This window comes from Primulina eburnea, chromosome 10 (assembly GCF_022965805.1).
Source record: "Primulina eburnea isolate SZY01 chromosome 10, ASM2296580v1, whole genome shotgun sequence".
Lineage (NCBI taxonomy): Eukaryota > Viridiplantae > Streptophyta > Magnoliopsida > Lamiales > Gesneriaceae > Primulina > Primulina eburnea.
Genome location: NC_133110.1, coordinates 35,813,419 through 35,839,510, shown reverse-complemented (window position 1 = coordinate 35,839,510; position 26,092 = coordinate 35,813,419). Strand labels below are relative to the sequence as shown.

Sequence of the window (26,092 nt, the reverse complement as noted above, 5' to 3'; positions counted from 1 at the left end):
TACATGCTGCAAATGCCCCCGCTTGAATTGAAATTCCGAAAAAACAAATTGAAGAAACTCATGATGTCATTAAACGCCTGAAGTGTGGAAGACCAGTCGGTTCTAAAGATAAAATCCTCGAAAAAGAAAATTCATAGAGAAACACGATGATCACAAAATAGAGAATGATATTCCTGAAGAGATTATCACAAAATAGAGAATGATGTTCCTGAAGAAACACATGATGATGAAAATATTCTGTCAGAACCACAAACTGACGAGAATATTGAAATATCTATCAATTACATTAACACTGAAAAAATATGGAATCGAAAAGATATAGAAGAAATTGAGGATATATTTTCTTATAATGTGGCAATCGACATCATAAATGATAATGAAGATCATGAACCAAAATCTTTTGGCGGCAGGATTGGATAAAATGGAAAAAAACCATCTATGTTGAATTGGATTCGCTAAATAAACGTAATGTTTTTGGACCTGTAGTCCTTACACCTGAAGGTGTAAAACCTGCTGGATACAAATGTGTTTTTATTCAAAAGCGAAATGAGAAAAATGAAATAGTAAGATATAAAGCTCGACTTGTTGCACAAGGTTTTTCTCAAAGGCCTGGAATTGATTATGAAGAAACGTATTCTTCCGTGATGGATGCAATTACGTTTTGGTATTTGATTAGCTTGACAATATCTGAAAATTTAAAAATGCATCTTATGGATGTTGTTACAGCTTACTTATATGGATCACTTGATAGTAATATATATATATGAAAATCCATGAAGGATTTAAGATGCCTGAAGCACAAAGTTCAAAACCCAGCGAATGTTATTCTGTGAAATTACAAAGATCATTATATGTGTTAAAGCAATCCGGCCGAATGTGGTATAATCGGCTAAGTGATCACTTGATGAAAAAGGAATATGTAAATAATTCAATATGCTCTTGTGTTTTCATTAAGAAAACAACTTCCGGATGCGTAATTATTGTTGTATATGTTGATGATTTAAACATCATTGGAACAAATAAGGAAATTCAAGAAGTTGTATCATACTTGAAGGAAGAATTTAAAATGAAAGATCTTGGAAAAACCAAGTATTGTCTGGGTTTACAAATTGAACAAAAAGAATGTGAAATATTTGTTCACCAGAAAAATTATACAGAAAATATCCTTAAACGTTTTAATATTAATAAATCAAATCATTTAAGTACTCCAATGGTTGTTAGATCATTAAACATAGAAAAGGATCCATTCCGTCCATGTGAAGATGATGAAGATATTCTTGGTCCAGAAGTACCATATCTAAGTGCTATCGGTGGCCTTATGTATCTTACAAATTGTACAAGGCCTGATATATCTTTTGCCGTAAATTTGTTGGCAAGATTTAGCACATATCCAACAAAGAGACACTGGAACAGAATTAAACATATATTCTGTTATCTACGAGGAACGACAGACTTGAGACTTTTGTATTCAAAAGATGATATCCAAGTATAATTGGTTATGCCGAAGCTGGATACTTATCTGATCCACACAAGGCACGTTCCCAAACTGGATATGTATTTACTCGTGGAGGCACTGAAATTTCTTGGCGTTCACAGAAACAAATGCTCGTAACAACTTCATCAAATCATGCCGAGATTATTGCACTACATGAAGCAAGCCGTGAATGTGTGTGGTTAAAATCAATGACCCAACATATCCAAATCTCATGCGGATTATCATTCGATGAGAAGCCTGTGATACTATATGAAGATAATGATGCATGTGTTGCTCAAATGAAAGAAGGATACATAAAAGCGACAGAACTAAACATATTCCTCCTAAGTTCTTCGCATTCATCAAGGAGCTTGAGAAGAATAAATGTATTGATGTTCGTCACATTCAATCAAGTGAAAACTCATCAGATCTCTTCACAAAGGCACTTCCTACGTCAATATTCAGAAAGCACATATATAATATTAGGATGCGCAATCTACGAAATTTGTGAAGAATTGTTCATGTCAACATGAGGGAGAGTTTACGTGACTGCACTCTTTTTCCCTTACTATGATTTTTATCCCAATGGGTTTTTCCTAGTAAGGTTTTTAACGAGGCAGTATAAAAATACGTAATGAATACAATCATTATGATCATCATCACAAGGGGGAGTGTTGAAAAATAATATTTAAAATGTGTGTATTGAATATATGAATGTTGAAAATAAGAGTTGTAAATTTTGAAAATTAGTGTGTGATGATGTAGGTAATGATGTATTTTATTTTTGGATTATTTGTAAAGAAATTCTATAAATAGGCTCACCATTTGTGAAGAAATTCACAATCGAGTAGAGAGAAAAATATTATAAAGTATGTAGTTTGGTAAAATTTTAGAGTTTGATATTTTTATTTTTTATCATAGATTTTTAATTTTTCACAACATAATAAACAACTTGTGATTTGTAGAATATTTTTTATTTGGGTAATTTTCCAATATAAGATGGTAGAAAATGATGAGCACAAGTGAAAGAAACCTTAAGAAATGGAGAAGCTTTTGTGTCATCTAGTCCTTGAAAACAAGGAGCCCTCAATGTGGTATTAGTTCCATCACTTTTGCAATGGTACTCTTCATAAAAACCATTTATTACACATATTAGTTGAATTTGTTGTGAAAAAGTAAAAATTTATGGTAAAAAGTAAAAATCTCAAACACTCAAAATTTACCAATCAACACACTTTATAATATTTTTCTCTCTACTCAATTGTGATTTTCTTCACAAATGAGAGATCTATTTATAGGAAATCTTTACACATAATCCAAAAATAAAATACATCATTACCTACATCATCACACACTAATTTTCAATATTCAACACCTATTTTTCAACATTCAACATTCACATTTTCAACACAAATATTTTTCACATTTTAAATAATATTTCAACACTCCCCCTTGTGATGATGATCATGATACGATGATGTCTTCATTACGTGTTTTGTACTGCCTCGTTAAAAACCTTACTTGGAAAAACCCATTGGGATAAAAACCATAGTAAGGGAAAAAGAGTGCAGTCACGTAAACTCCCCCTGATGTTGACATGAACAATTCTTCACAAATTTCGTAGATTGCGCATCCCAATATTATATATGTGCTTTCTGAATATTGACGTAGGAAGTGCCTTTGTGAAGAGATCTGATGAGTTTTCACTTGATTGAATGTGACGAACATCAATACATTTATTCTTCTCAAGCTCCTTGGTGAATGCGAAGAACTTAGGAGGAATATGTTTAGTTCTGTCGCTTTTTATGTATCCTTCTTTCATTTGAGCAACACATGCAGCATTATCTTCATATAGTATCACAGGTTTCTCATCGAATGATAATCCGCATGAGATTTGGATATGTTGGGTCATTGATTTTAACCACACACATTCACGACTTGCTTCATGTAGTGCAATAATCTCAGCATGATTTGATGAAGTAGTTACGAGCGTTTGTTTCTGTGAACGCCAAGAAATTGCAGTGCCTCCACGAGTAAATACATATCCAGTTTGGGAACGTGCCTTGTGTGGATCAGATAAGTATCCATCATCAGCATAACCAATCATACTTGAATTAGCATCTTTTGAATACAAAAGTCCCAAGTCTGTCGTTCCTCGTAGATAACGGAATATATGTTTAATTCCGTTCCAGTGTCTCTTTGTTGGATATGTGCTAAATCTTGCCAACAGATTTACGGCAAAAGATATATCAGGCCTTGTACAATTTGTAAGGTACATAAGGGCACCGATGGCACTTAGATATGGTACTTCTGGACCAAGAATATCTTCATCATCTTCACATGGACGGAATGGATCCTTTTCTATGTTTAAAGATCTAACAACCATTGGAGTACTTAAAGGATTTGCTTTATCCATATTAAAACGTTTAAGGATCTTTTCTGTATAATTTGTCTGGTGAACAAACATTCCACATTCTTTTTGTTCGATTTGTAAACCCAGACAATACTTGGTTTTTCCAAGATCCTTCATTTCAAATTCTTCCTTCAAGTATGACACAACTTCTTGAATTTCCTTATTCGTTCCAATGATGTTTAAATCATCAACATATACAGCAATAATTACGCATCCGGATGTTGTTTTCTTAATGAAAACACAAGGGCATATTGAATTATTTACATATCCCTTTTTCATCAAGTGATCACTTAGTCGATTATACCACATTCGACCTGATTGCTTTAACCCATATAATGATCTTTGTAATTTCACAGAATAACATTCCCTGGGTTTTGAACTTTGTGCTTCAGGCATCTTAAATCCTTCAGGGATTTTCATATATATATTACTATCAAGTGATCCATATAAGTAAGCTGTAACAACATCCATAAGACGCATTTCTAAATTTTCAGATACCGCCAAGCTAATCAAATACCGAAACGTAATTGCATCCATCACGGGAGAATACGTTTCTTCATAATCAATTCCAGGCCTTTGAGAAAAACCTTGTGCAACAAGTCGAGCTTTATATCTTACTATTTCATTTTTCTCATTTCGCTTTCGAATAAAAACCCATTTGTATCCAACAGGTTTTACACCTTCAGGTGTAAGGACTATAGGTCCAAAAACATTACGTTTATTTAGCGAATCCAATTCAACCTGGATAGCATCTTTCCATTTTACCCAATCCTGTCGATTTTTACATTCACCAAAAGATTTTGGTTCATGATCTTCATTATCATTTATGATGTCGATTGCCACATTATAAGAAAATATATCATCAATTTCTTCTATTTCTTTTCGGTTCCATATTTTTCCAGTATTAATGTAATTGATAGATATTTCACGATTCTCGTCAGTTTGTGGTTCTGACAGAACATTTTCATCATCATGTGTTTCTTCAGGAACATCATTATCTATTTTGTGATCATCATGTGTTTCTTCAGGAACATCATTCTCTATTTTGTGATCATCGTGTTTCTCTATGAATTTTCTTTTTCGAGGATTTTTATCCTTGGAACCGACTGGCATTCCACGCTTCAGGCGTTTAATGACATCATGAGTATTTTCAATTTGTTTCTTTGGAATTTCAATTCGAGCAGGGGCATTTGCAGCATGTATATATGATTTAGTTACCCCTTTTGTGTCTGCAAATGCATCTGGTATTTGATTTGCTATTCTTTGCAAGTGTACAATTTGTTGTACATCATTTTCACATTGTTTTGTTCTTGGATCCATATGTAACAATGATGATACATACCACGTAATTTCCTTTTCGGTATGTTTCTGTTCTCCCCCTAACATTGGGAAGATTTCCTCATTAAAATGACAATCAGCAAAACGTGCTGTGAACACGTCGCCTGTCTGAGGTTCAAGATATCGAATGATTGATGGACTATCATAACCGATATAAATTCCAACCTTTCTCTGAGGTCCCATTTTCTTTCGTTGTGGTGGTGCAATAGGCACATACACCATACATCCAAAAATTCTCAGATGAGAAATGTCTGGTTCTTTACCAAATGCAAGCTGCAATGGGGAGTATTTATCATATGCACTTGGTCTGATACGAATTAATGCAGCAGCATGTAAAATTGCATGTCCCCATATAGAAATAGGGAGTTTTGTTTTCATAATCATTGGTCTAGCAATCATTTGCAGACGTTTAATCAATGATTCAGCCAATCCATTCTGTGTATGTACATGAGCAACAGGATGCTCAACAATGATTCCCATAGACATACAATAATCATTGAAAGTCTGGGAAGTAAATTCACCAGCATTATCAAGTCTAATTTTCTTGATTGTATAATCGGGAAATTGATTCCTCAATTTTATTATTTGAGCAAGTAATCTTGCAAATGCAACATTTCGAGTTGACAGTAAACATACATGTGACCATCTGCTGGAGGCATCAATCAATACCATAAAGTATCTGAATGGTCCACATGGTGGATGGATTGGTCCACAAATATCACCCTGAATACGTTCAAGAAACATTGGTGATTCAGTTTGGATTTTGGTTGGTGATGGTCTTATAATAAGTTTTCCGAGAGAACATGCTTTACATTGAAACTTATTATTCTGAAAGATCTTCTGGTCTTTCAATGGATGACCATGTGTATTTTCTATAATTCTTCGCATCATTGTTGAACCAGGATGTCCTAATCGATCATGCCAATTGATCAGTACTGAAGAATTATCAACTACCATGTTTGATTCAATTGGACTTATATATGTATAATGCAATCCAGTAGGTAGCATTGGTAGTTTTTCAACTACATATTTCTTTCCTGATTTATATGTGGTAAGACACATATATTTCTCATTCCCTTCATTCATTGTTTGAGTATCATACCCATGGGAATATATATCATTAAAACTCAACAAATTTCTTTTCGATTGTGGTGAATATAAAGCATCATTGATCAAAAATTTTGTACCATTAGGTAACAAAAATTGTGCTTTACCACAACCTTTAATCAAGTCTACAGGACCTGATATTGTATTCACCATTGTTTTTGTTGGTTTTAGTTCCAAGAAATATCTTTTATCTCGGAGGATAGTGTGCGTTGTACCACTATCAGGTATGCAAACTTCATCTTTGTTCATAGTATTTTCCATATTTGAACTTCAAAAAAATATGCAATGAAATAAAATTACTGACAATACATTTATAAAAATACAATACAATACATATGCCAAAATATAACACACGATAAAATATTATCATACAATTACATGAAAAATAAAATGTTTTACATATTTATTCCACCCGCAAATTGATCATTGTCTGAGAAATCAATCAGAAAATCTCCAGCATCAAAATGAGTTGAATTACTCAAAGGTTCACTGTTTTCAGCGAAGTTGGTCTCCTTTTCTTTCCCCTTTATTGATTCTTTATAAAGTTTGCAAAGGTGCTCAGGGGCTCGACAAATACGGGACCAATGTCCTGGAGTACCACATCTGAAACAAGAACTTTCAAATCTTTTTGAGTGATTTTCATTTACACTCATGTTCTCTTGATGCCTTTTCGGTGGATGATTTGGGACGTTCCTTTGAGATGAGTTATTGAAGTAACTATCTCGATTATTTTCAAAACCACGGCCGCGTCCACGACCACGACTATTTCCACGTCCCCGACCACGTCCACGACCACGACCACGACCTCGATTTCGTCCTCGACCAAAATCTTGTCTATAACTTTGATTTTGGTTGCCAGATTTAAATTCATTTTTGCTTACGACATTTGCTTCAGGAAATGCCGTTGAACCAGTAGGTCGTGCCTGATGATTTCTCATTAATAGCTCGTTATTCTTTTCCGCTACAAGGAGACAGGCGATAAGTTCAGAATATCTCAAAAATCCACGCACTCTATATTGTTGTTGTAGAGTTATATTCGATGCGTGAAAAGTGGAAAATGTTTTCTCAAGCTTTTCCAATTCTGTAATCTCGTGCCCACAAAATTTCAACTGCGAGATTATTCTATACATCGCCGAGTTGTAATCGCTGACTTTTTTAAAGTCTTGGAATCTTAACGTATTCCATTCATCCCTAGCGATCGGAAGTATAACTTCCCTTATATGTTCGAATCTTTCTTTTAATCCCTTCCATAAAGCCATGGGATCTTTTTCAGTCATATATTCACATTTTAATCCATCGTCGAGATGTCGACGCAAAAATATCATGGCTCTTGCCTTTTCTTGTGATGTGCATATGCCATTTTCTTTTATGGTCTCATTTAGACCTAATGACTCAAGATGCATTTCTACATCGAGAGTCCATGGCATATAATTTTTCCCAGTAATGTCAAGAGCGATGAATTCAAGCTTTGTCAAGTTTGCCATGGTGGTACTAAAAATCACGATGCATTTTATTAGTTAATGAATATTGCAATACAAAGTAATGGATAAACAACAAGTACAAGTATTCGTAAAAATAAAGAAAACACACGAGGAGGATATTCTCCGATAAATACAAGACTCGTGAGTATGATAACTAAAATAATTAAAAATAACCTTGCGAAAGCCATCTTCTTTTTTCTCCGAAAATTTGATGAAGAATAATTTTTAGAGAAGAAGAGAAAGTTTGGGTGATTGAATGAGTTTGAGAGATCATATTTATAGGGCAAAAACTAGCCGTTTTGTTACCGTTTATGACCGTTGGTGAATAAAAGAATAAATGTATGTATTTGTATAATTTTATGGTAATAATATGGTATATATAATATTAGACATGTTTAAATAATTATATATATCATATCATAATATTATAATGACTGTCATAATTTATTTTGTTTAAAAACCTTATAGGCTTTTATACTTGTCGTATCCCTTGCCGGGAGTGTGGGATGTCGTCTTAACATCCTCCCAGGATTTATAACAAGTTTATGAAAATAATTTATTTTTATTATTTCTAATAATAACATTATATTGTATATTAAATAAATACACAATAAACAAATAACAGTAAAATAAATATAATTACTTTTGTTACCTTTTTCTTCTGTTTGGAGCTTGGAAAAATATGTAGGACTTTTAGAGTTTCGTGCTGATAACGTGTTGTGAAAAAGTAAAAATTTATGGTAAAAAGTAAAAATCTCAAACACTCAAAATTTACCAACCAACACACTTTATAATATTTTTCTCTCTACTCAATTGTGATTTTCTTCACAAATGAGAGATCTATTTATAGGAAATCTTTACACATAATCCAAAAATAAAATACATCATTACCTACATCATCACACACTAATTTTCAATATTCAACACCTATTTTTCAACATTCAACATTCACATTTTCAACACAAATATTTTTCACATTTTAAATAATATTTCAACAGAATTTAAATATATTTGTTTTCCAATAATTATAAATAATGTCACACCATTATTAATTTTTAGATAATATAAATAATCCATTTCAAAATAAATGTCAATTATATTATTCTCCAAAAAGATAATAAATTTTTTGGATAATTAAATATATTTTCTACATGATAATACAATTACAAAAAAAAAAGATTTAAAGTTTGAAGATATGATGAAATGGTACAATGAATTCTTCACCTTTCTATCTTGCAATGTACCTAAACAAATTAGTGAACCAAATTGAAACACAAGGACTTTGGCAGTCGTTTGTTTTCTCCTGTTTGAGCAAAATGGTAATGAGAGTACTTCTACTAATACTAGTAATGGTAAGAGTTTGATCATATAATTGACGATAGAAACGGAGTTTATGTATTCATTCTCGTTAGTTTACTCATCGATGAGTAATTGAAACTATAAACGCTCGGTTATATAATTAACTATGACAGAAACTAATGTGACATATTCAATTCTGTTAACTTACTTGTAGACGAAATAAAGTTTTTTTTCCTATACAAATATATTTTAAAAAAAACGCTAAACGAAAACAGTATTTGAAACATAAGTTTCAACGGCATTTCTTTCAAGTTACCTCGTCCGTAAAATAATCAAGAGACAATATATAAAAAACTCACCATTATTGATTACTGTTTATTGAAGCTCTCAATGGCCTCAAATTTATTGCATAAAATTTAAAAAAAAAATTATAGAATAATTTAATATAAAAAGATATTTTAAATTATGATATTGCATTGGCAGGCGGGAAATTTGGCTTCAGTCCCCAGCCGCCTTTTTTCTTTGTTTTCAGTCCCTAGGTACTTTTTTAGTACCACATTTCCACATGAAGTGTACCACATTTCCACATGAAGTGTACCACATTTTGTATGAAATAGTATCACAATTTTGTGGGTAGGGAGTGAATGCAAAGAAATATTATGATTGGGGATTTTTAAATAACTTCCCCATTGGCAGGAGACATTATATATTTAATATAGACTTTATCAATTCCTGCAATAAATTCATTGGCCCTTTCCGTATGAGGTTGGTTGTAATGAAAAATGCTGTGTTCCAAAACGGCACTACTTTTATATTTATTATTTTTTAAAGAAATAAATAAATCGAAATAATACATTTTCTAGATTTAAAAAAATAAAAAATCATGTATCTATACACACACACACACGCACACTGATAGATCGATTTAAATATTTTTTAATGTTATATGCATATATATTTTAATAATTAACAAGTGTCGGTACCTTTTATTTAGGGTAAATTAACCAGTGACGTCGTACATGTGTTTTTCTTCATATACTACCCATAATTTACCATTTAGTTACCCGTTCTCTTGACTTAGTTGGTTTTAGCCACTAGTAGTGTCAAATCCGATACGATCCACGAATTTGATACGCTTTAACCCGAAAAAAATAAGGTTTGAGTTTGAAGTTTTCGGGTTCGGATAAGATCGAGATAGATCGATAGCTGACCCGAAAAAAATGACCGGGTTGGATTGGGTGTTGACCCTTTAATTTTTTTAAAAAATATATAATTAATAAATGTTGTCTACATTTTTTTATATATTTTATGTCTGAAAAAATATTTATTGTATATTTATATCATAAATTTTCAAAATTTAATATTTATTTTGAACATTTTTTATTTTTTAAATAATTGTTTATTTGATTTAACAAATATACTTTATGTTTCTACGATTAGACTTTCAAAATTTAAATCATATATACGAGGGAGCTTTTGTTATTATGTGTTTAAATTAAAACATTATTATTATTATTTTTTGAATTTTATTTAATTTTCTTTTAAAAAAATTCAAGATCGGATATACGGGTTGATGGGTTGATTCAGGTTCAGGTTCGTGTTGAACAATTTTTGAATAATACTATTGCTCAACTCGACCCAATCCATCCAACTCATCCGAATGGACATCCCTAGCTAGTTCTATATTAAAAAACATAACAAACAGATGTGTTAAGGTAAAACTTGAAAAATGTATATAATATATTGTCGGAGTTAAATGTTGAAATATAATATATTGCATTTATTATTTTTTAAATCATTCATTAAAATCATGAATTTATAAATTATTGCATGATTTATTTCGACTTACAAAAATAATTATAGAAATTATATTATGGGCAATTTTTTCGGATTCCCTTGAAACGGTTAAAACAATATGATGAGTTTGGTCTATCCATGGCAATTGAACTGGAAAATCTCATCGTGGCAATTGAATGTTGTAATTCGGGATAATCAGGTTTAATTCTATGAAATTTTAGATTTTTTTTAAAAATAAAAATTTAGACTGAGCTCTCATGCATTACATGAATACATGCTAATATGCAGCAAATATCATTTAACTCCTCAATGAAAATCCAAAAAATAGAAAACCTCATGCATGAGATTAATGATATTTTAAAAATCTCCATCTTTACAATAATAAGTCGTAACGATGCAAAAATGTTTGATTTTTAAAAACACGAGCTTTGAAAAAACCTTTAATTTAACATCGAGATTTCATATATTTTTCGAGTGATGAATACAATTTGACCACTATTTTTATAATATGTAAAAAGTTTTAAATAAGAGTTTACTTTTATTTTCCACATTCTGCTAAGAATTTGCATAAAATTCCAAAGAAGAAAAAGGCGAAATTCTTTAAAATTTTCAACGCAGTGAGCTTCCTTTTCAATACTCCAGAATCCTGCAACGAAAGACTCCCTCCCTTTACTTCTCTCTCTGGAGTAGCGACAAATATACACACAAAATATGATTATGATAATGTTTATTATAATAATAATATATATGTAAATACAGAGCCATTTTTTTAACCTGATAGAATGAATTCTTGACAAGATTGGAAATTTCAAACATTCACACCCTCCTGCTCCCAGAGCAATTAATGCACTCGAACAGTCGCAGATTGCCATTATACGATTGGTTCTATCTCTGTAATTATCTATATACTTTTTACGGTAGTGGGTTTCACTAGCTGAACAGAAGACCCTTCCGCGTCTTGTTTGTTTTTGTTTTTGTTTTTGTTTTCCTTTGAATAATCATTCTTTGAATGTTGGTTTTTCGGGTGATCCCATGGATCATTCGCATCGTTGAACATATATAAGAACACGAATCAATAGGTACTCATTTGCAGTAAATGCGGAGTTTTTCAATCTACTGCCCGTGGCTTGTCAGATTGAGATACGGCTTGTTTTTCAGTGTTCTTGTGCTTTGAAATGAAATGGGTATCTAAAGATTTGGTGAATTGAGCGGAAACTCTCTGTTATGGGGTGTGTTCTTGGCAAACCAACCTCCGGACAAAGAAAAACTTGCCGGAAGCAAAAGAATGACGCACGGAGGAGCTCCGAGAACGATGAAGTGACGGTAGAGAGAAGAGGAAAGAAGAAGAAGATGATCGAGGAGGTCCCGGCGGCAGCATACTCAAGGTGGATTCTTCCGGCAGCGGTGCCGGAGTTTAAGCTTAAAAGAGGCTCCGCGGCCGCGGCCGATGAGTGGCCTCCGTGGCTGTTGGACGTCGCCGGCGACGCCATCCAGGATTGGAATCCACGACGTGCTAACACCTTCGAGAAACTTGACAAGGTAATCGCAGTAGAATTTTGTGTGCATTTTCGTCTACCAGTTAGCAATGACGTCAGTGGAAAGGTTCTTTCTTTTGTTAGATATGTGGTAGCATGCATTTCTTATCCCTTCTTGAGGACATTATATGAAGCAATGATGTAATGCTATTTCAAGGGCAAAAAATATAAATTTTTTTCTATGTACAACTTATTTATGTGGCTGTGGAGTGCTACAGATCTTGATTTAAAATTTTTCTTGCATTTTTTGATTTATGTATGTAGAGACTAGAGGGGTTTCTTATTGATCATATAAAATTTGAAGTTAAAAAGTATAAAACTTGAAAGCTTGTATTTAAATCTGAAGTTTGTGGAGTGTTTTTGATTTGTTGTTCAGATTGGCCAGGGAACATACAGCAATGTGTACAAGGCCAGGGACTTGATCACTGGGAAAGTAGTGGCTCTTAAGAAAGTAAGGTTCGATAACTTAGATCCTGAGACGGTAAGGTTTATGTCGAGAGAAATACTCGTGCTGAGAAGGCTAGATCATCCCAATGTTATTAAGCTCGAAGGCTTGGTTATATCTCGAATTTCTTGCAGTCTCTACCTTGTTTTTGAGTATATGGAGCATGATCTTGCTGGCCTTGCTGCTGTCCAAACTGTCAAGTTCACCGAACCTCAGGTAAATAACTTCTCGAGGAAATAAAAAGTTTGCTTGTTTTTGTAGTTGGAGTTTGTTTATATTGGATGGGTTTAATCTGACAGCAGAGATTTAAATGGTTTACAAATTTTAATATATCTGATTGGCATCTAGGCATGATTTATCTTGTATATGTTTAGTGTCGAAAAAGAATGTTTCGTGTCATGTATGTTGAATTTTTGTCTTCCATATCTTAAGGTGGTTCTAATTACCATTGAGGGATGGTGCTTTCCAGTTTGGTGGTGACTGAGGCGTTTGGATTTTTTGATGAGATTCATATTAGGTTTGCATCTTATGCTTTTTGGATGCTATTGGTTGACCTTTCTTGATCATTGGCCCCAAATCCTAGAAGTTAAGGTGGCATTGCAATTCTTTCTAGTGGTAAATATAGTGTCAAAGGTGATACGACATTGCTTACGCTGTCATTGAACATACTTAAACATTTAACAACTTGCTTTTGTCCCTTTGTAGATAGAAGTAAACTACTATTCTCCCTAGTGGTCATTGGAGCATCCCGTCGAATTGGTGACCACTTAGTTCGACTAAAAACTTTCTCTTTTCCCTTGGTGATGCCAAATATCTTGGATATTGATCCTTTTTTAGTTCAAGTGAAGTGCTATAACATTGCTTATATATTTTCTTTCTCTGGTGCTGGCATCAAATAGAGTTCATGTCAAAAGCTGTATAAGTGAAGCAAGATCGAATGAGCGTTTCTTTATTTTACAAAGCATGCAAATTCAGGACAATTTTCTCTTCATATTCTCAAAAACATGGACTTAGGCTTCATTTAGTCGGCCGTTGATTTCTTTATGTTTCCTGGTACAGATCAAATGCTATATGAAACAATTACTTTCTGGTCTTGAGCATTGCCACAACAATGGCGTCTTACACCGGGACATTAAGTGCTCGAATTTACTTGTAGACAATGAAGGGATCTTAAAAATTGCTGATTTTGGGCTGGCGTCTTTCTTTGATCCTCAACTTAAGAAACAAATGACGAGCCGAGTAGTTACACTATGGTATCGTCCTCCAGAGCTTTTGCTAGGCGCCACTTATTATGGTGTTGGTGTCGATTTGTGGAGTGCTGGCTGCATTCTGGCGGAGTTGCTTGCTGGGAAACCAATATTACGGGGACGAACAGAGGTACTTACAAACAAATTTAATTAATACAAAAACCATTATCATTCTGGTGAATGAAATTTTCATCTGGGCTTTATATTTAAATTTTTAATTGTGCGAACTCGGGAAAGACATATCTCCAAAATTAAATTTTTACTATATGTTTATTTTTTTTGTAGGTGGAGCAACTGCACAAAGTATTTAAGCTGTGTGGTTCTCCCTCCGATGAATACTGGAAGAGATCAAGATTTACGAATGCAACTCTTTATAAACCGCAGCAACCTTATAAGCGGTGCATAACCGACACCTTTAAGGATTTTCCATCATCATCTCTGGCTCTTATAGAAAATCTTCTTGCTCTCGATCCTGATGCTCGAGGCACCGCTACTGCAGCATTAAATAGCGAAGTATGTTCTTTTTATACACTAATAATAATATTTTTTCTTGGAAGCTAGAGCATGATTGTCATAAATATTTTTGAGGGGAGATGATATGTTTTGTATGATCAGTTTTTTGCCACCGAACCATATGCATGTGAACCGTCGAGCTTACCTAAGTTTCCTCCAAGCAAAGAATTGGACATAAAATTGAAGGATGAAGAAGCCAGGAGGTGCTTTTTCTTGATTATCCAATCATTGAACTATACTTTTGCCATTATTTGTCATGTTCTAAAACATGTTCTTGTGTAGGCAACGGGGTATAGGTGGGAAACCTCATGTTACAGATGGTAATAGAAGAACGAGAGTACGTGAGAAAGTAAGCCGTGCAATTCCAGCTCCAGAAGCAAACGCAGAGCTACAAACCAATTTAAACGTATGTCGAATTATTCTCTTTTATCCCTATGATTATATAGTTGTACTCCATGTTTCTTGTTTCTGCGTGAAGAAAGTTGAGGAAGAAAAGAAAGGAAATATATGGGTTGGCTTTATTGCGTTGCGTGGCATATAAAAACCGAAAGAGCTTATATATCACCAGTCTACACGTCTTGATATTTTCCATTTTCTGCTTATTGTGCGTGATTTTGTTGAATATCTGTCAAGAAATCATTCATATGATCAGTTGAACGAGAGACTCGTGAATGCTGACGGGTCGGACGAGCCAATAACTCGAACGCGTTCAGTGTCTATGTCGAACGTCTTTCTCGTTATCTCACCCCAATCAAATAATTATTATCTTTTGCAGAGGCTTAGAGTCATGTCTGCTATTAAAGGCAAGAGCAAAAGTGAAAAAATTCCCACCTCCACACCAAGATGGAGCAGTTGGCCACCATCTCAACTCATCTCAAATAGGTCCCGAATCATTCTTAGGAGCCGATCCCTCATTCAGTTCCTCCATTACCGAGACAAAGCCATCAAGATCTTTTCGGGACCTTGCATCAAAAAGTGCAGCATTTGCAAGGAAAAAGAAGAAGGAAGAGCCTCACAGAGCTCCTCCGCGAAGATTTATCAAGGCCTTCTATCCGTCCTCCATTAGTTGGTCGATGGATTACATGTTCAGGAGCAGGCGAGTAGCATAAACCTATCGAAGGTAGAGAGGCAAGCACCCTGAAAATTTTTGGAAGTAATGTGTAATTTTGTATTTGCGTTTTGTGCACGACTAGGACAGCCAAAACCAAAAAACAGAGGGAAAAACATGCAAAAAATTCTCAATCCCATGTTTGGTGTACAGTCCCGATTTCCATGGCTCTGAGGTAATCATTGTATCTATGGCTGCCACCATGCATCTATGTGGGTATATAAATGAGTAGAACTTGAGTTGAGTGCTTTATTTATTTATTTATTTTTTTGGGAAAATAGAGTGCTTAATTTTCATGCTCATTTGGCAAGTTTATCGAACTAACATTAGAATTAAAGCAAAAACTTGTGTGAGACAGTTTCACGGGTCGTATTTTGTATTTGGGCCATTCATGAAAAAATATTATTTTTTATGTTAAGAGTATTACTTTTTATTTTGAATATCGATAGGGTTGACCCGTCTCACAGATAAAGATTCGTGAAACCGTCTCACAAGATACCTACTCTATAATTAATCCAATTTAAAATAAAGGTTTTTATTATTATATCGAGAAATGGAATATTGAATTATTAACTCTTAAGAATAAATTTTTTTAAGTTGATGATTTATGATTTATCTAATACAAAAATTTCAAGTTTGAAACGAAGTTTCGGATTCAAAATTTAATTATAAAAAATCTCATTATTTATTCAAAATAATAATTAATTTTATTAAATTTTAAATATTATAATATTATACTATTTGGCTGAAATGACATGAACCTTTTTTGGGAAATTGGCCTTCAGTCTCCAGCCGTCGATTTTTTTCATGTTCAGTTCCTGGGTATTTTTTTAGTACCACATTTCCACATGAATTGTACCACATTTCCACATGAAGTATACCACATTTTGTATGACATAGTACAACAATTTTGTGGGTAAGAAATGAGCCCAAAAAAATGTTTTGATCGTGGATTTTCACCAACTTCCCAAACTTTTTTCCCTTCCACCCCGCTTCGCCCCCACACCAATGTTGTAATTTAAAAAAATATAGTATTTGACTCATATCAATCTTATACCACTAATCTCGTTCCGTGCATGTCCAATCGGTGGTTTTTTTAATAAGCACTACTCTTTAAAAAATTGAAATTACCTTTTTAGATTTTCTTTTACATAAATTTAAGGAGTGTATTCAATATAGGAGATTTATTAATTTAGTGACTTTTATAGATTTTAAAATTCTAGATGTATTCAATTAAAATTTTTAAATACTCTATAGAAGTATAGTGATGTTCAAAATAGACTTTCATATAGTTTTAAAAAGTCAAGTGATATTCAATATTGACTTTTAAAAACTCTATAAAAGTCTATTTTATTCAAATTTTTAATATACTCTTTAATAATTTAATGGAATTATTAACATACAAATATTAAAGCCTAATGTACAACTATAAATGGTGAAAAATTGTATTTGATTCAACCCAAAGATATGGATGGATTTTTAAAACTTCTAACTATACATACGCTATTTATTTTTCTCTTTGTCACTTCACATCACCTCTCTTCTTATCTTCCCCCTCTCATCTATCTCTATCACTTTCTCAAATTTTCGAATTCTTTTTAAAAATTTTCATTTTTTGACTGATTGTTCATTTAATAAATTTTTATTTTAATATCGTAAGAAATTTTGAATTCTAGAATTGATTTTGTGATTTTTAATTTATGATTTATACAAATTAATGTAATATTCAATAATAATAAAATATTTTCGAAAAAATGTTTAATTCTTGATAAATGAATAGACTCGCAACAACCATGATTTTTTTTTTATTTTTTTTAACATTTTCAATGAGTGAGTCTCATGTGAGACCGTCTCACGGATTATAATCTGTGAGACGGGTCAACCCTACCCATATTCACAATAAAAATTAATACTTTTAGCATAAAAAGTAATACTTTTTCATGTGTGACCCAAATAAGAGATCCGTCTCACAGATACGACCCGTGAGACCGTCTCACACAAGTTTTTGCCCATTTTCAATTAGAGTAAGTCTCATGTGAGACTGTCTCACGGATAATAATCTGTGAGACGGGTCAACCCTACCCATAGTCACAATAAAAAGTAATACTCTTAGCATAAAAAATTATATTTTTTCATGAATGACCCAAATAAGAGATCCGTTTCATAAATTCGACCCATGAGACCGTCTCACACAAGTTTTTGCCTTTCAATTAATACGTAATTTATGATATTTTTATACAAATTATATCCACACAATGTTAAATAATATTCCTTTTACATATATATTTTCAATTGAAAAACAAAGTTGTAGATTAATCAATTTATGTATTTTAAAAAATTTACAAACATGCATATAAACCAACATATACACATGTAAATATTAAATAATTTAACTTTTAAATAAATAAACTTATTTATTAATATAAATATAAAAAATTATTTCAAACTGAATATGCTATATATGTCAATTAATTATTGGTTCAAAGAAATTAATAGAAAAATAAATGTTATAATTAAATACAAAATTTATAAAATCTTATTTAAAAAATTTCACAAAAACTTATAAAAATCTTGCAAAAAAATCTACATCAATCTATATAAATCTGTGACATTCTGTAAAAGTTAATAAAAATCTATCAAAATCCATAAAAATCTATCATTCTGAGAAGTTCATACAACTCTAGATTGAATCCACCACATTTAATTTTTCTTGAAAAATAACTAAAGAGGCTAAAAAGAAAGATATAGGGATAGTTTATTCCAAAAATTACACCCATGCACCATTTTTTTTATTATTACTCAAATATTATATATAGTACATAAATACATATATTCCATATATATTACTAGTAATGAAAATTGTACCCAAAATTTCTGGGAAAACAATTCCATTCCTTGGTAATTGGCAATTCGGCATGACAAGTCGACAACTGAGTGATCGCACCACAATATGACGAAATTAGGCCTTCAAAACAGCGTCATCTTTTCTTGAATAAAACAAATCACAAAAATAGCACCAATATATCGGCACATTCTCTTTCTTTACAGAACCTTATTTCCGGACAATTTTTCTTTTCGGTTCAGAATGCTAACCGGCTAGTCGACGCTCACGGTCCGAAAGGATGGATGGGAAAACAAGAATGGTGGAGTAAAAGAAAGAAATTTGGACAAAAGAAATGTAGAAACATTAGAAGCTTTTTGTTCCTAGTAATTCTCAAGCAGTTGCTGCCAATGAACTCGACCTGTAACATGCTCTCTTTGCGGCGCGAACAATGTCGTCAACCTGACAAAAAGAGATCCTGAATCAGATGGGGGAGGCATGGAACATCAAAGAGCATAATATAAACTGACATTTATAAATCATATCTCGCATCGCCTCTATCATCCGGACTTTCATTTGGTTGATTTTTAACTTTCCATAATTTTTATTTCTGTGGACAGACTAATATGGAATAAAAAAAGCTCCACTGCAGAGGATGTCATTTGCGCCAAGTCTCATTAGCCATGATCTTGGAAGTCCATACGAATGATTACAAATGTCAGAAGATTATGTTACTTATCAACTCTGGGCACACTCACCTCACTCTTCTGCCATGCGTTTTTAAAATTTCCATGTTCAAGTTTAACTCAACAATCAAAAAACCCGAAAAAAATTGGAAACTTAAGAGATCAAAGCATATCTTCCTGTCATTTTTCAATTGCATAACCTACTTGATAGAGACTTTTCTTAATCCTTCTTCACAATATAATGCTACAACCATATTTATATACGCCCTATGCACAAGAAGAAAGTGGAAGAGCAGACCTGTGGGACGGCCATTCTTTCAAGATTTGCAGCATAGGGCATGGGTACATCAGCACCACAAATCCTCTCAACAGGTGCATCAAGATATTCAAAGCTATCTTCAAGAACCGAAGCGCTGGAAATATGAATTAAAAATAAAATCCGTATGCATGATGAAAAAGAGATGGAAAATATATTGATATAGAAAGAAGCTGACCAGATCTCTGCGCCAACACCATGTTGAGGGTATCCTTCTTCCACAGTCACAAGCCTATTGGTTTTCCTAACTGAAGCATTGATTGTGGATCTATCAAGAGGGCGGATTGACCGAAGATTTATCACCTGCAAAAACAAAAGGAACAAACAGAACTAAAATTCAAAGAACTACACAAGATAAAGACACGAGTGGATTTCTTTCACTTACCTCAGCCCTGATTCCTTCCTTTGCAAGAATATCAGCCGCCTATACGTATTTGAGCAAGATCAATTCCAGATACAAAATTCAAACAGACCAATATTGCAAATTCGCAAATAATATTATCTGAACCAGCTAAATACGAACCAATTAAGTTAATTTTTTTAGCAAACTATAAATCGCATCAAACATGATGCATTTAATCAAACAAATAGTTCTAGTTTCGTTGACATAAAAATATATGCCCAGAAAAAATCTACAAACTTCTTAGTTATTGGTTATAGAAGTGTGCCAATCATTCAAGGCTGCATCTATGACTCAACTTAAGAATGCACAAACTCATGTGCTTTGTGACGCAGAGATAATGTTGACACAAGAAACAAAACTGGCATTCTAGCCTCAAGTGCGATAAAAAACTAGACAACATTAACTAGTGTTGAAACTTGAAATCAAAATCTTCACAGGTTTTGTGTAAACCAAAGCACAAAGTCCAATTCAAATGCAAATGATATATCAATTGCAACTTGCTCATTCACAAATAGAATGACCGACCTGAAGCGAATAGTCAACCATCCTTGAGAAACATGTTATAGTCACATCCTGTCCTTCACGTTCGATCTGTCAAAAATATGACGAGTCAGGAATATACATGTGTGAGATGCCCATAAAGACTCGTCGAGGTTGACCTTAGCTTTTCCAATAGGAAGGCAGAAACTGGAATCAAGAACTTCGGCTGAGACAGGAAATGATGAACCATATCTGTAAAAGAAATAATCCCATGACATAAATAGACACAGACTAAGATTGTTACAGATACTAAAATCACAAGCATCGATGTAATACTACTCACAGCAATTCATTTTCTAGGAATACAACAGGGTCTGGATCCCTGATGGCAGCTTTAAGTAGACCTCGAGCATCTTCTGAAGAGTATGGTGCCAGTACCTTTAATCCTGGACATGAACCATACCATGCTGCATAGCACTGAAAGGATGCGTAAGTTCAGAGATGGAACAGTAACTGGGTACAGTGTAGCAAGATTTCTTCCCAAATAAGATAATGTTGGAAGCGCAAATCAACTACGAACAATCCATTTAGCACATAAATTTCATTTACGAGTTCAATGCAAATGTGCAACAAAAAAAATCCTTCATAAATCTCTGTTCACGATAGGAAAGAAACTACTGGTATCACAGCTCAGGAAGCACTGCAACATTTAAACATAATAAGCAATAATATGTTTATCACAGAGTAACAACTTTGCAGGCTCAAATTCTAGCAGCATAGGTTAATGCTCAGAAGACAATAATGAAAACATCTTTTAAATCCAGATGGAGATTCTTCCCACCCTTCATTAAAGGGGTAACAATGCTGCTTTAAGCAATCCAGGAGTATTTAACCTGGCAAGGTGCTGATTCACACTACACATTTCCAACTTAAGTTTGCAACCCTAAAAGAAATCATTTTTGTCTTCTTTTGAAGAAGGAGGGGCTTCATTAAAGATCTTCCCCTCCATGTTCCGACTCATTAGCAGGAGATACCGTCACAGTTTATTCAGTTGATGCTGATTCCTACACATAATGCTACAAAAGTTGGGAAATTGGGAAAAGCTTTTCCATAATCACAGCAGTAAATGATCCTCTACCACTCTTTCTAAGATTAATTACAAAAATAAAAACGAAATAATAAGGGTTAGACGTTACAGGTCTTAGGTAACATTATTTACTGTTCACCTTGGGCAAACTATTGTTGTTAGCCTTTTTATTTCTTTCTTTGATAATGTTAATTGGTCCAACATAGAGTCAGCCAGTAGGGAGATGTGAAGTGGGAGTTCGTAGTATTTTCCCTCACTTCACTTCAGCACCAGAAAATAAACTTGATCCAAAGTTAACTCCTTGGTCTAGGAGGTGAAGTTACATACAGTGACCTAAAACTACTCTCATGCTAAAACATACTTACATAGGCTTTAAAATACAAAATGTCATGAATATCATATGCACCGCATAGCAAGGCCGTGTTAGAAAGTATTCTAGTTCGTACCTGAGAATGTTGAGCACCAACACCAGCAGCAGCACCGTTTGGGCCTCTGAAAACGATAGGCACAGACATCTGACCAGCAGACATGTAATTTGATTTTGCAGCAGAATTAATGATGTGGTCAATAGCCTGAAAAAAAGTAAAGCTCATAACCTCCATATGCTTCCAAAGTAAGCTTCTTAAATAAAGAATTCAGATGAAATTGTTTCGGTTCACGGAGATTGCCATGTTTAAAAAATGATCCAGAAAACCTTTTCCCTACTATCACCTCCCCGCACATTAAAAAGGTAATAGCGAAAAAAACACATCATCTCGTAGAAACACTCTTCAGTTCTTCTATAGACCCTTCTATTTTTGAAGCACATAAATTGATTTATAGCTGATACTAGCATTCATCAATAAAAAGTGCCACAAAATGTTCTTTTCCTCTAGATCCTGGATGTCTTAAGTAAATTTTCCTCTAAAATCCATGTCAATGTTTGTTTTGACTCAATTTATCATTAAGAGGTAACATAACTAAAAGTCAGAAATATAAAATGCGTCTTCATGGGTTAATTTTTTTTCTAGGTTTCGCTTGTTATTTACCAGTTGAACAGAATAGACAAGTCACAATTTTTATAGCTCCATTAGCTAGGTGATGGATATTAGAAACACATACAGAGAATCATTATGCAATCCTACATGCACACAGGAAAAATAGCCAAGAAAACCCACAAGTTACCACTGACAACAACTGAATGTAACCTCAGAGATGAAATTTAGAGCAATGATTCAGAATTGGATAGAGTAATTTAAATTTTAAACTCAGCCTAGCAATATATAGCGACGGGAGAAGAACTATAACCTGCATTGAGAAGTTAAAAGTCATAAACTCAATCACGGGCCTTAGACCATAATATGCTGCACCAACTCCAATACCAGTAAATCCCGCCTGCAACAATGAGCCCAGTTAAAAATGCCAGGTTTTGCCACTCAATTCAATTCTAAAAATTCTTACAAGTACAGTAAAACCAACCTCGGTAATGGGAGTGTCAATAACCCTCTCAGGACCGTATTTGCCCAAAAGACCTTTGGATATCTAATAAAAACCATTGTAAAACAAAAACTAGATCAACATATCGTCTCATCAGAGAGTATCAACCATCAAGTAGCTCGTACAAAGACTCACCTTATATGCACCCTGATACTCACCAACCTACATAAAACCATTAAACAAGTCAACAAAGCATTAAGAAATCCAAAAACCAATCCACAAAGCATTAAGGAATCCAAAAACCAATCCAATTGGTATAAAATGGTCTGTTCAGACTCAAAAACCCTATCAAACTTCTATGATACCTCTTCTCCCATTAAAAAGACTTTGGGATCAGCAGACATTTCTTCATCAAGCGCCGAATTTAAAGCGTCACGCACTGTCATCTGCAGGAGAGAGTGAGTGATATAGGATCATTCACCATAACTACACATCACAAATACCCAGAGAAGGTAAATCTCATAACAGGAAGAACTAATCATAATTAAATTCAAGAACTTGGTAAACTATTACAAAAATATAATACCGATTACCTCCTTTGCGGAGGAAGAAAAGGCCTTGGATGCAATCACTCGAATCCCTTGCTCCAAACTCTTCCCAACCAAACACAAAAAATGAAACATACAACCGAATCAATAACACAATCAAATCAAGAAACAAAGAAGCTGCCATTTTTTTACCACAGGAGCAAGGTTGCCTTTGCAGGCGACTCTTTGCCTTATAATCCCCAACATACTCCCGTCTCTTCGCAACAGTCCCTAAGTCACATCAAATTACACAATAAAAATCAAACAAAAGGCCAATAAATTCGTACGCAAACGAGCAAGTCAGATTTCCTTTTCTGGATCAAAATCTGACCGCGATACATAAAATAACAGCATGACGTCTAAAAATACCGCAAATCCGCCAATAAAATACCTACCGAAACAACTAGAATATGATTGAAAGATTAAACAAATGGAAAAACCAGAGAGAGAGCGAGAGATTACCTGGTCGCTGACCTCAAGTTGGATAAATTTCTCTGTTTCTGCCGTTTTTTTTTATACAGCCACGATCACCTAACAATTATATAATTCATCCAAAAAAAAAGAATAGAAATCGCTTCCCTGCAATTGCAAATTGAATTATACTAGTAATCGTGTTATATTTTTTTTAAATTTACTTTTTAAATAATTTTTTTCTAACTAAAGAAATAATTTTATTAATCTGTGTCACGAGTAAATACAACTGAAATAAAAGTAGGCTTTTTGACAAAAACAAATAAAAATAAAAATAGACGAGCAAGTAATCGAGTTTACAAGACCAATAATTGAATCAATGCTCTTAGATAACATATGAACACTAGTCTAATCGTTGATCTTTACACAAACGCAAAAGAGAAAATAAACTTTTAAATTTTTAAACAATTGGGTTTTGAAATTTGAATATATTTATTGGTGTGCTGTCGTTGTGCCACCAAACTTAAATTCCTACTCTTTAAATAAAATTAGTGTAATGGTGAGCAGGGTCGAATCCACAGGGAACGGGGGGTGATTTCTTTCGATTAAAAGTGCAAATAAAATGGGAGATTTTGGATATGAATTAAATAAAATACTAGAACTAATTTAACATGCAAGAAGAAATAACAAATCAAGATGAAAAAACTAATTAAATAGAAATTAATATTACCAAGCTCGATTCAAGGGATTTCTACTATTCAATTGTATCACTGTTCATCGGCTAACATATATTTATTCATGCAATTACAAGCAATTAACTTTAGAATTATAGGGATAGCCACTAAAATTCTTGTGGTTTCCTAATTTAATTGACCAAACCCAGCATCCAGTCAAAACTTATCAATAACTAACTGGGCACGATAGCGTTCAATATTAATTAAAAATAGCATTTTCGTTTTGTGAAAACAGTTAATCCTAAAATCTAACAATCGAGATATCTGCAATTGATAGATCGAGTTTCGTTGATTTATTTAGATTAAATATGCTATGATAGCACAACACGCCTAATCTATCGCTACTCATGTACCAATCATTAATGATGATTACGGATCACTGAATTCATGGTTAACAGTAGAAAATTATATATCGAATTAAATTGTCAGATTAATCAACACACAACTTTCATATAAATAAATCATAAATCAACAAATACTTGAACAAAACACGAATATTAAATTAAATCACAAAAAGTCTCACAGTGATAAATCGAAATAGTAAAAATACCCTTTGAATCAAAAATAAAACTTAGCCTAAAGTTGTGGAGATAATTGGAGAGAAAATCCTTGAGATTGGTTGATGGAATTCTTCTCTATCGCCTCCCTTGTACTGCTTGTGAATAGTGGTCAAGAAAAAAAAGAAAAAGAGAATGTCTTATACGTGAGGTATTGGTGGACAAGAAAGGAATTAATGGGTCCAAAAGAAGAACAGCTCATTAAACTAAAACAAAAAACCTAATACCTAAAAATTAAAAGATACTAGAAAATATCCTTCAATAATATAGAGCATAAAAAACTATATCTTGTATTTTTTTTCTTTGATATAAAAATTCCTCATCTCACTAGGCAACCAAGGAATCGTCACAAGGCGTGATCACGCCTTATGCAAAAACATCTTCTGAATTTTTCTGCTCCACGTCTTCCACTAAGATCATATCGGCAACTTTAATTATGATATAAAATCACCCTTTTTAGCCCACATTTATCGCAAGAACAGAAAACTTCACCCTACAATAAAATCACACAAAAATGTGTCAATTAAGTACGTTAAAAGTGGTAACAATGAGAGATATGACAGTAAAAATATAAACTATTATGAGCTAATCAAATCTCCCACATCTAAACCATGCCTGTCCTCAAGCATAATAGAGTTCAATTCATTATCTCAACTCATTATCCTCTTTCTGCTTCATTTACTTGTCCGTAAAATATATTTTTTTTCATGCACCAAAAAAAATGTAATTGTTGGGCATCCGACTACCAACATCATGAGCAATTGCTTCCATCCGAATGTGTAGAAATAAAAACGCATAGAGTCCAAAAACTTCTCACAAGATTCGCTCATTTCACTC

General features: G+C 33.4%; 1 protein-coding gene and 1 pseudogene across 1 annotated transcript; one reads left to right on the top strand and one right to left on the bottom strand.

The window, feature by feature from the left end:
• Window positions 1–11,553: 11,553 nt before the first annotated feature.
• On the top strand, window positions 11,554–16,001 carry LOC140803383 (probable serine/threonine-protein kinase At1g54610; annotated as a pseudogene).
• A 2,722-nt stretch (window positions 16,002–18,723) lies between these two features.
• LOC140803382 (pyruvate dehydrogenase E1 component subunit beta-1, mitochondrial-like) lies at window positions 18,724–24,124 on the bottom strand. The gene is made up of 15 exons (XM_073159244.1): window positions 24,016–24,124; window positions 23,707–23,784; window positions 23,560–23,619; window positions 23,332–23,412; window positions 23,162–23,188; window positions 23,009–23,071; window positions 22,838–22,924; window positions 21,997–22,122; window positions 20,807–20,940; window positions 20,643–20,715; window positions 20,509–20,574; window positions 19,966–20,004; window positions 19,759–19,883; window positions 19,563–19,677; window positions 18,724–19,040 (listed from the first exon to the last, which is right to left on the bottom strand). Exons 2-15 carry the CDS (start codon window positions 23,758–23,760, stop codon window positions 18,972–18,974), a joined length of 1,119 nt encoding a protein of 372 aa, XP_073015345.1. The 5' UTR covers window positions 23,761–23,784; window positions 24,016–24,124; the 3' UTR covers window positions 18,724–18,971.
• Window positions 24,125–26,092: the final 1,968 nt, after the last annotated feature.

What these genes read in the sequence shown, in the direction of transcription:
- LOC140803382 (XM_073159244.1), bottom strand. Translation starts at nt 23,760, where the DNA reads ATGTTGGGGATTATAAGGCAAAGAGTCGCCTGCAAAGGCAACCTTGCT. An exon ending in AGTATCAGGGTGCATATAAG is followed by an intron (nt 23,072 to 23,161) that starts GTGAGTCTTTGT and finishes GGTTTTTATTAG; the next exon opens with ATATCCAAAGGTCTTTTGGG. An exon ending in AGGAAGGAATCAGGGCTGAG is followed by an intron (nt 19,884 to 19,965) that starts GTAAGTGAAAGA and finishes TTGTTTTTGCAG; the next exon opens with GTGATAAATCTTCGGTCAAT.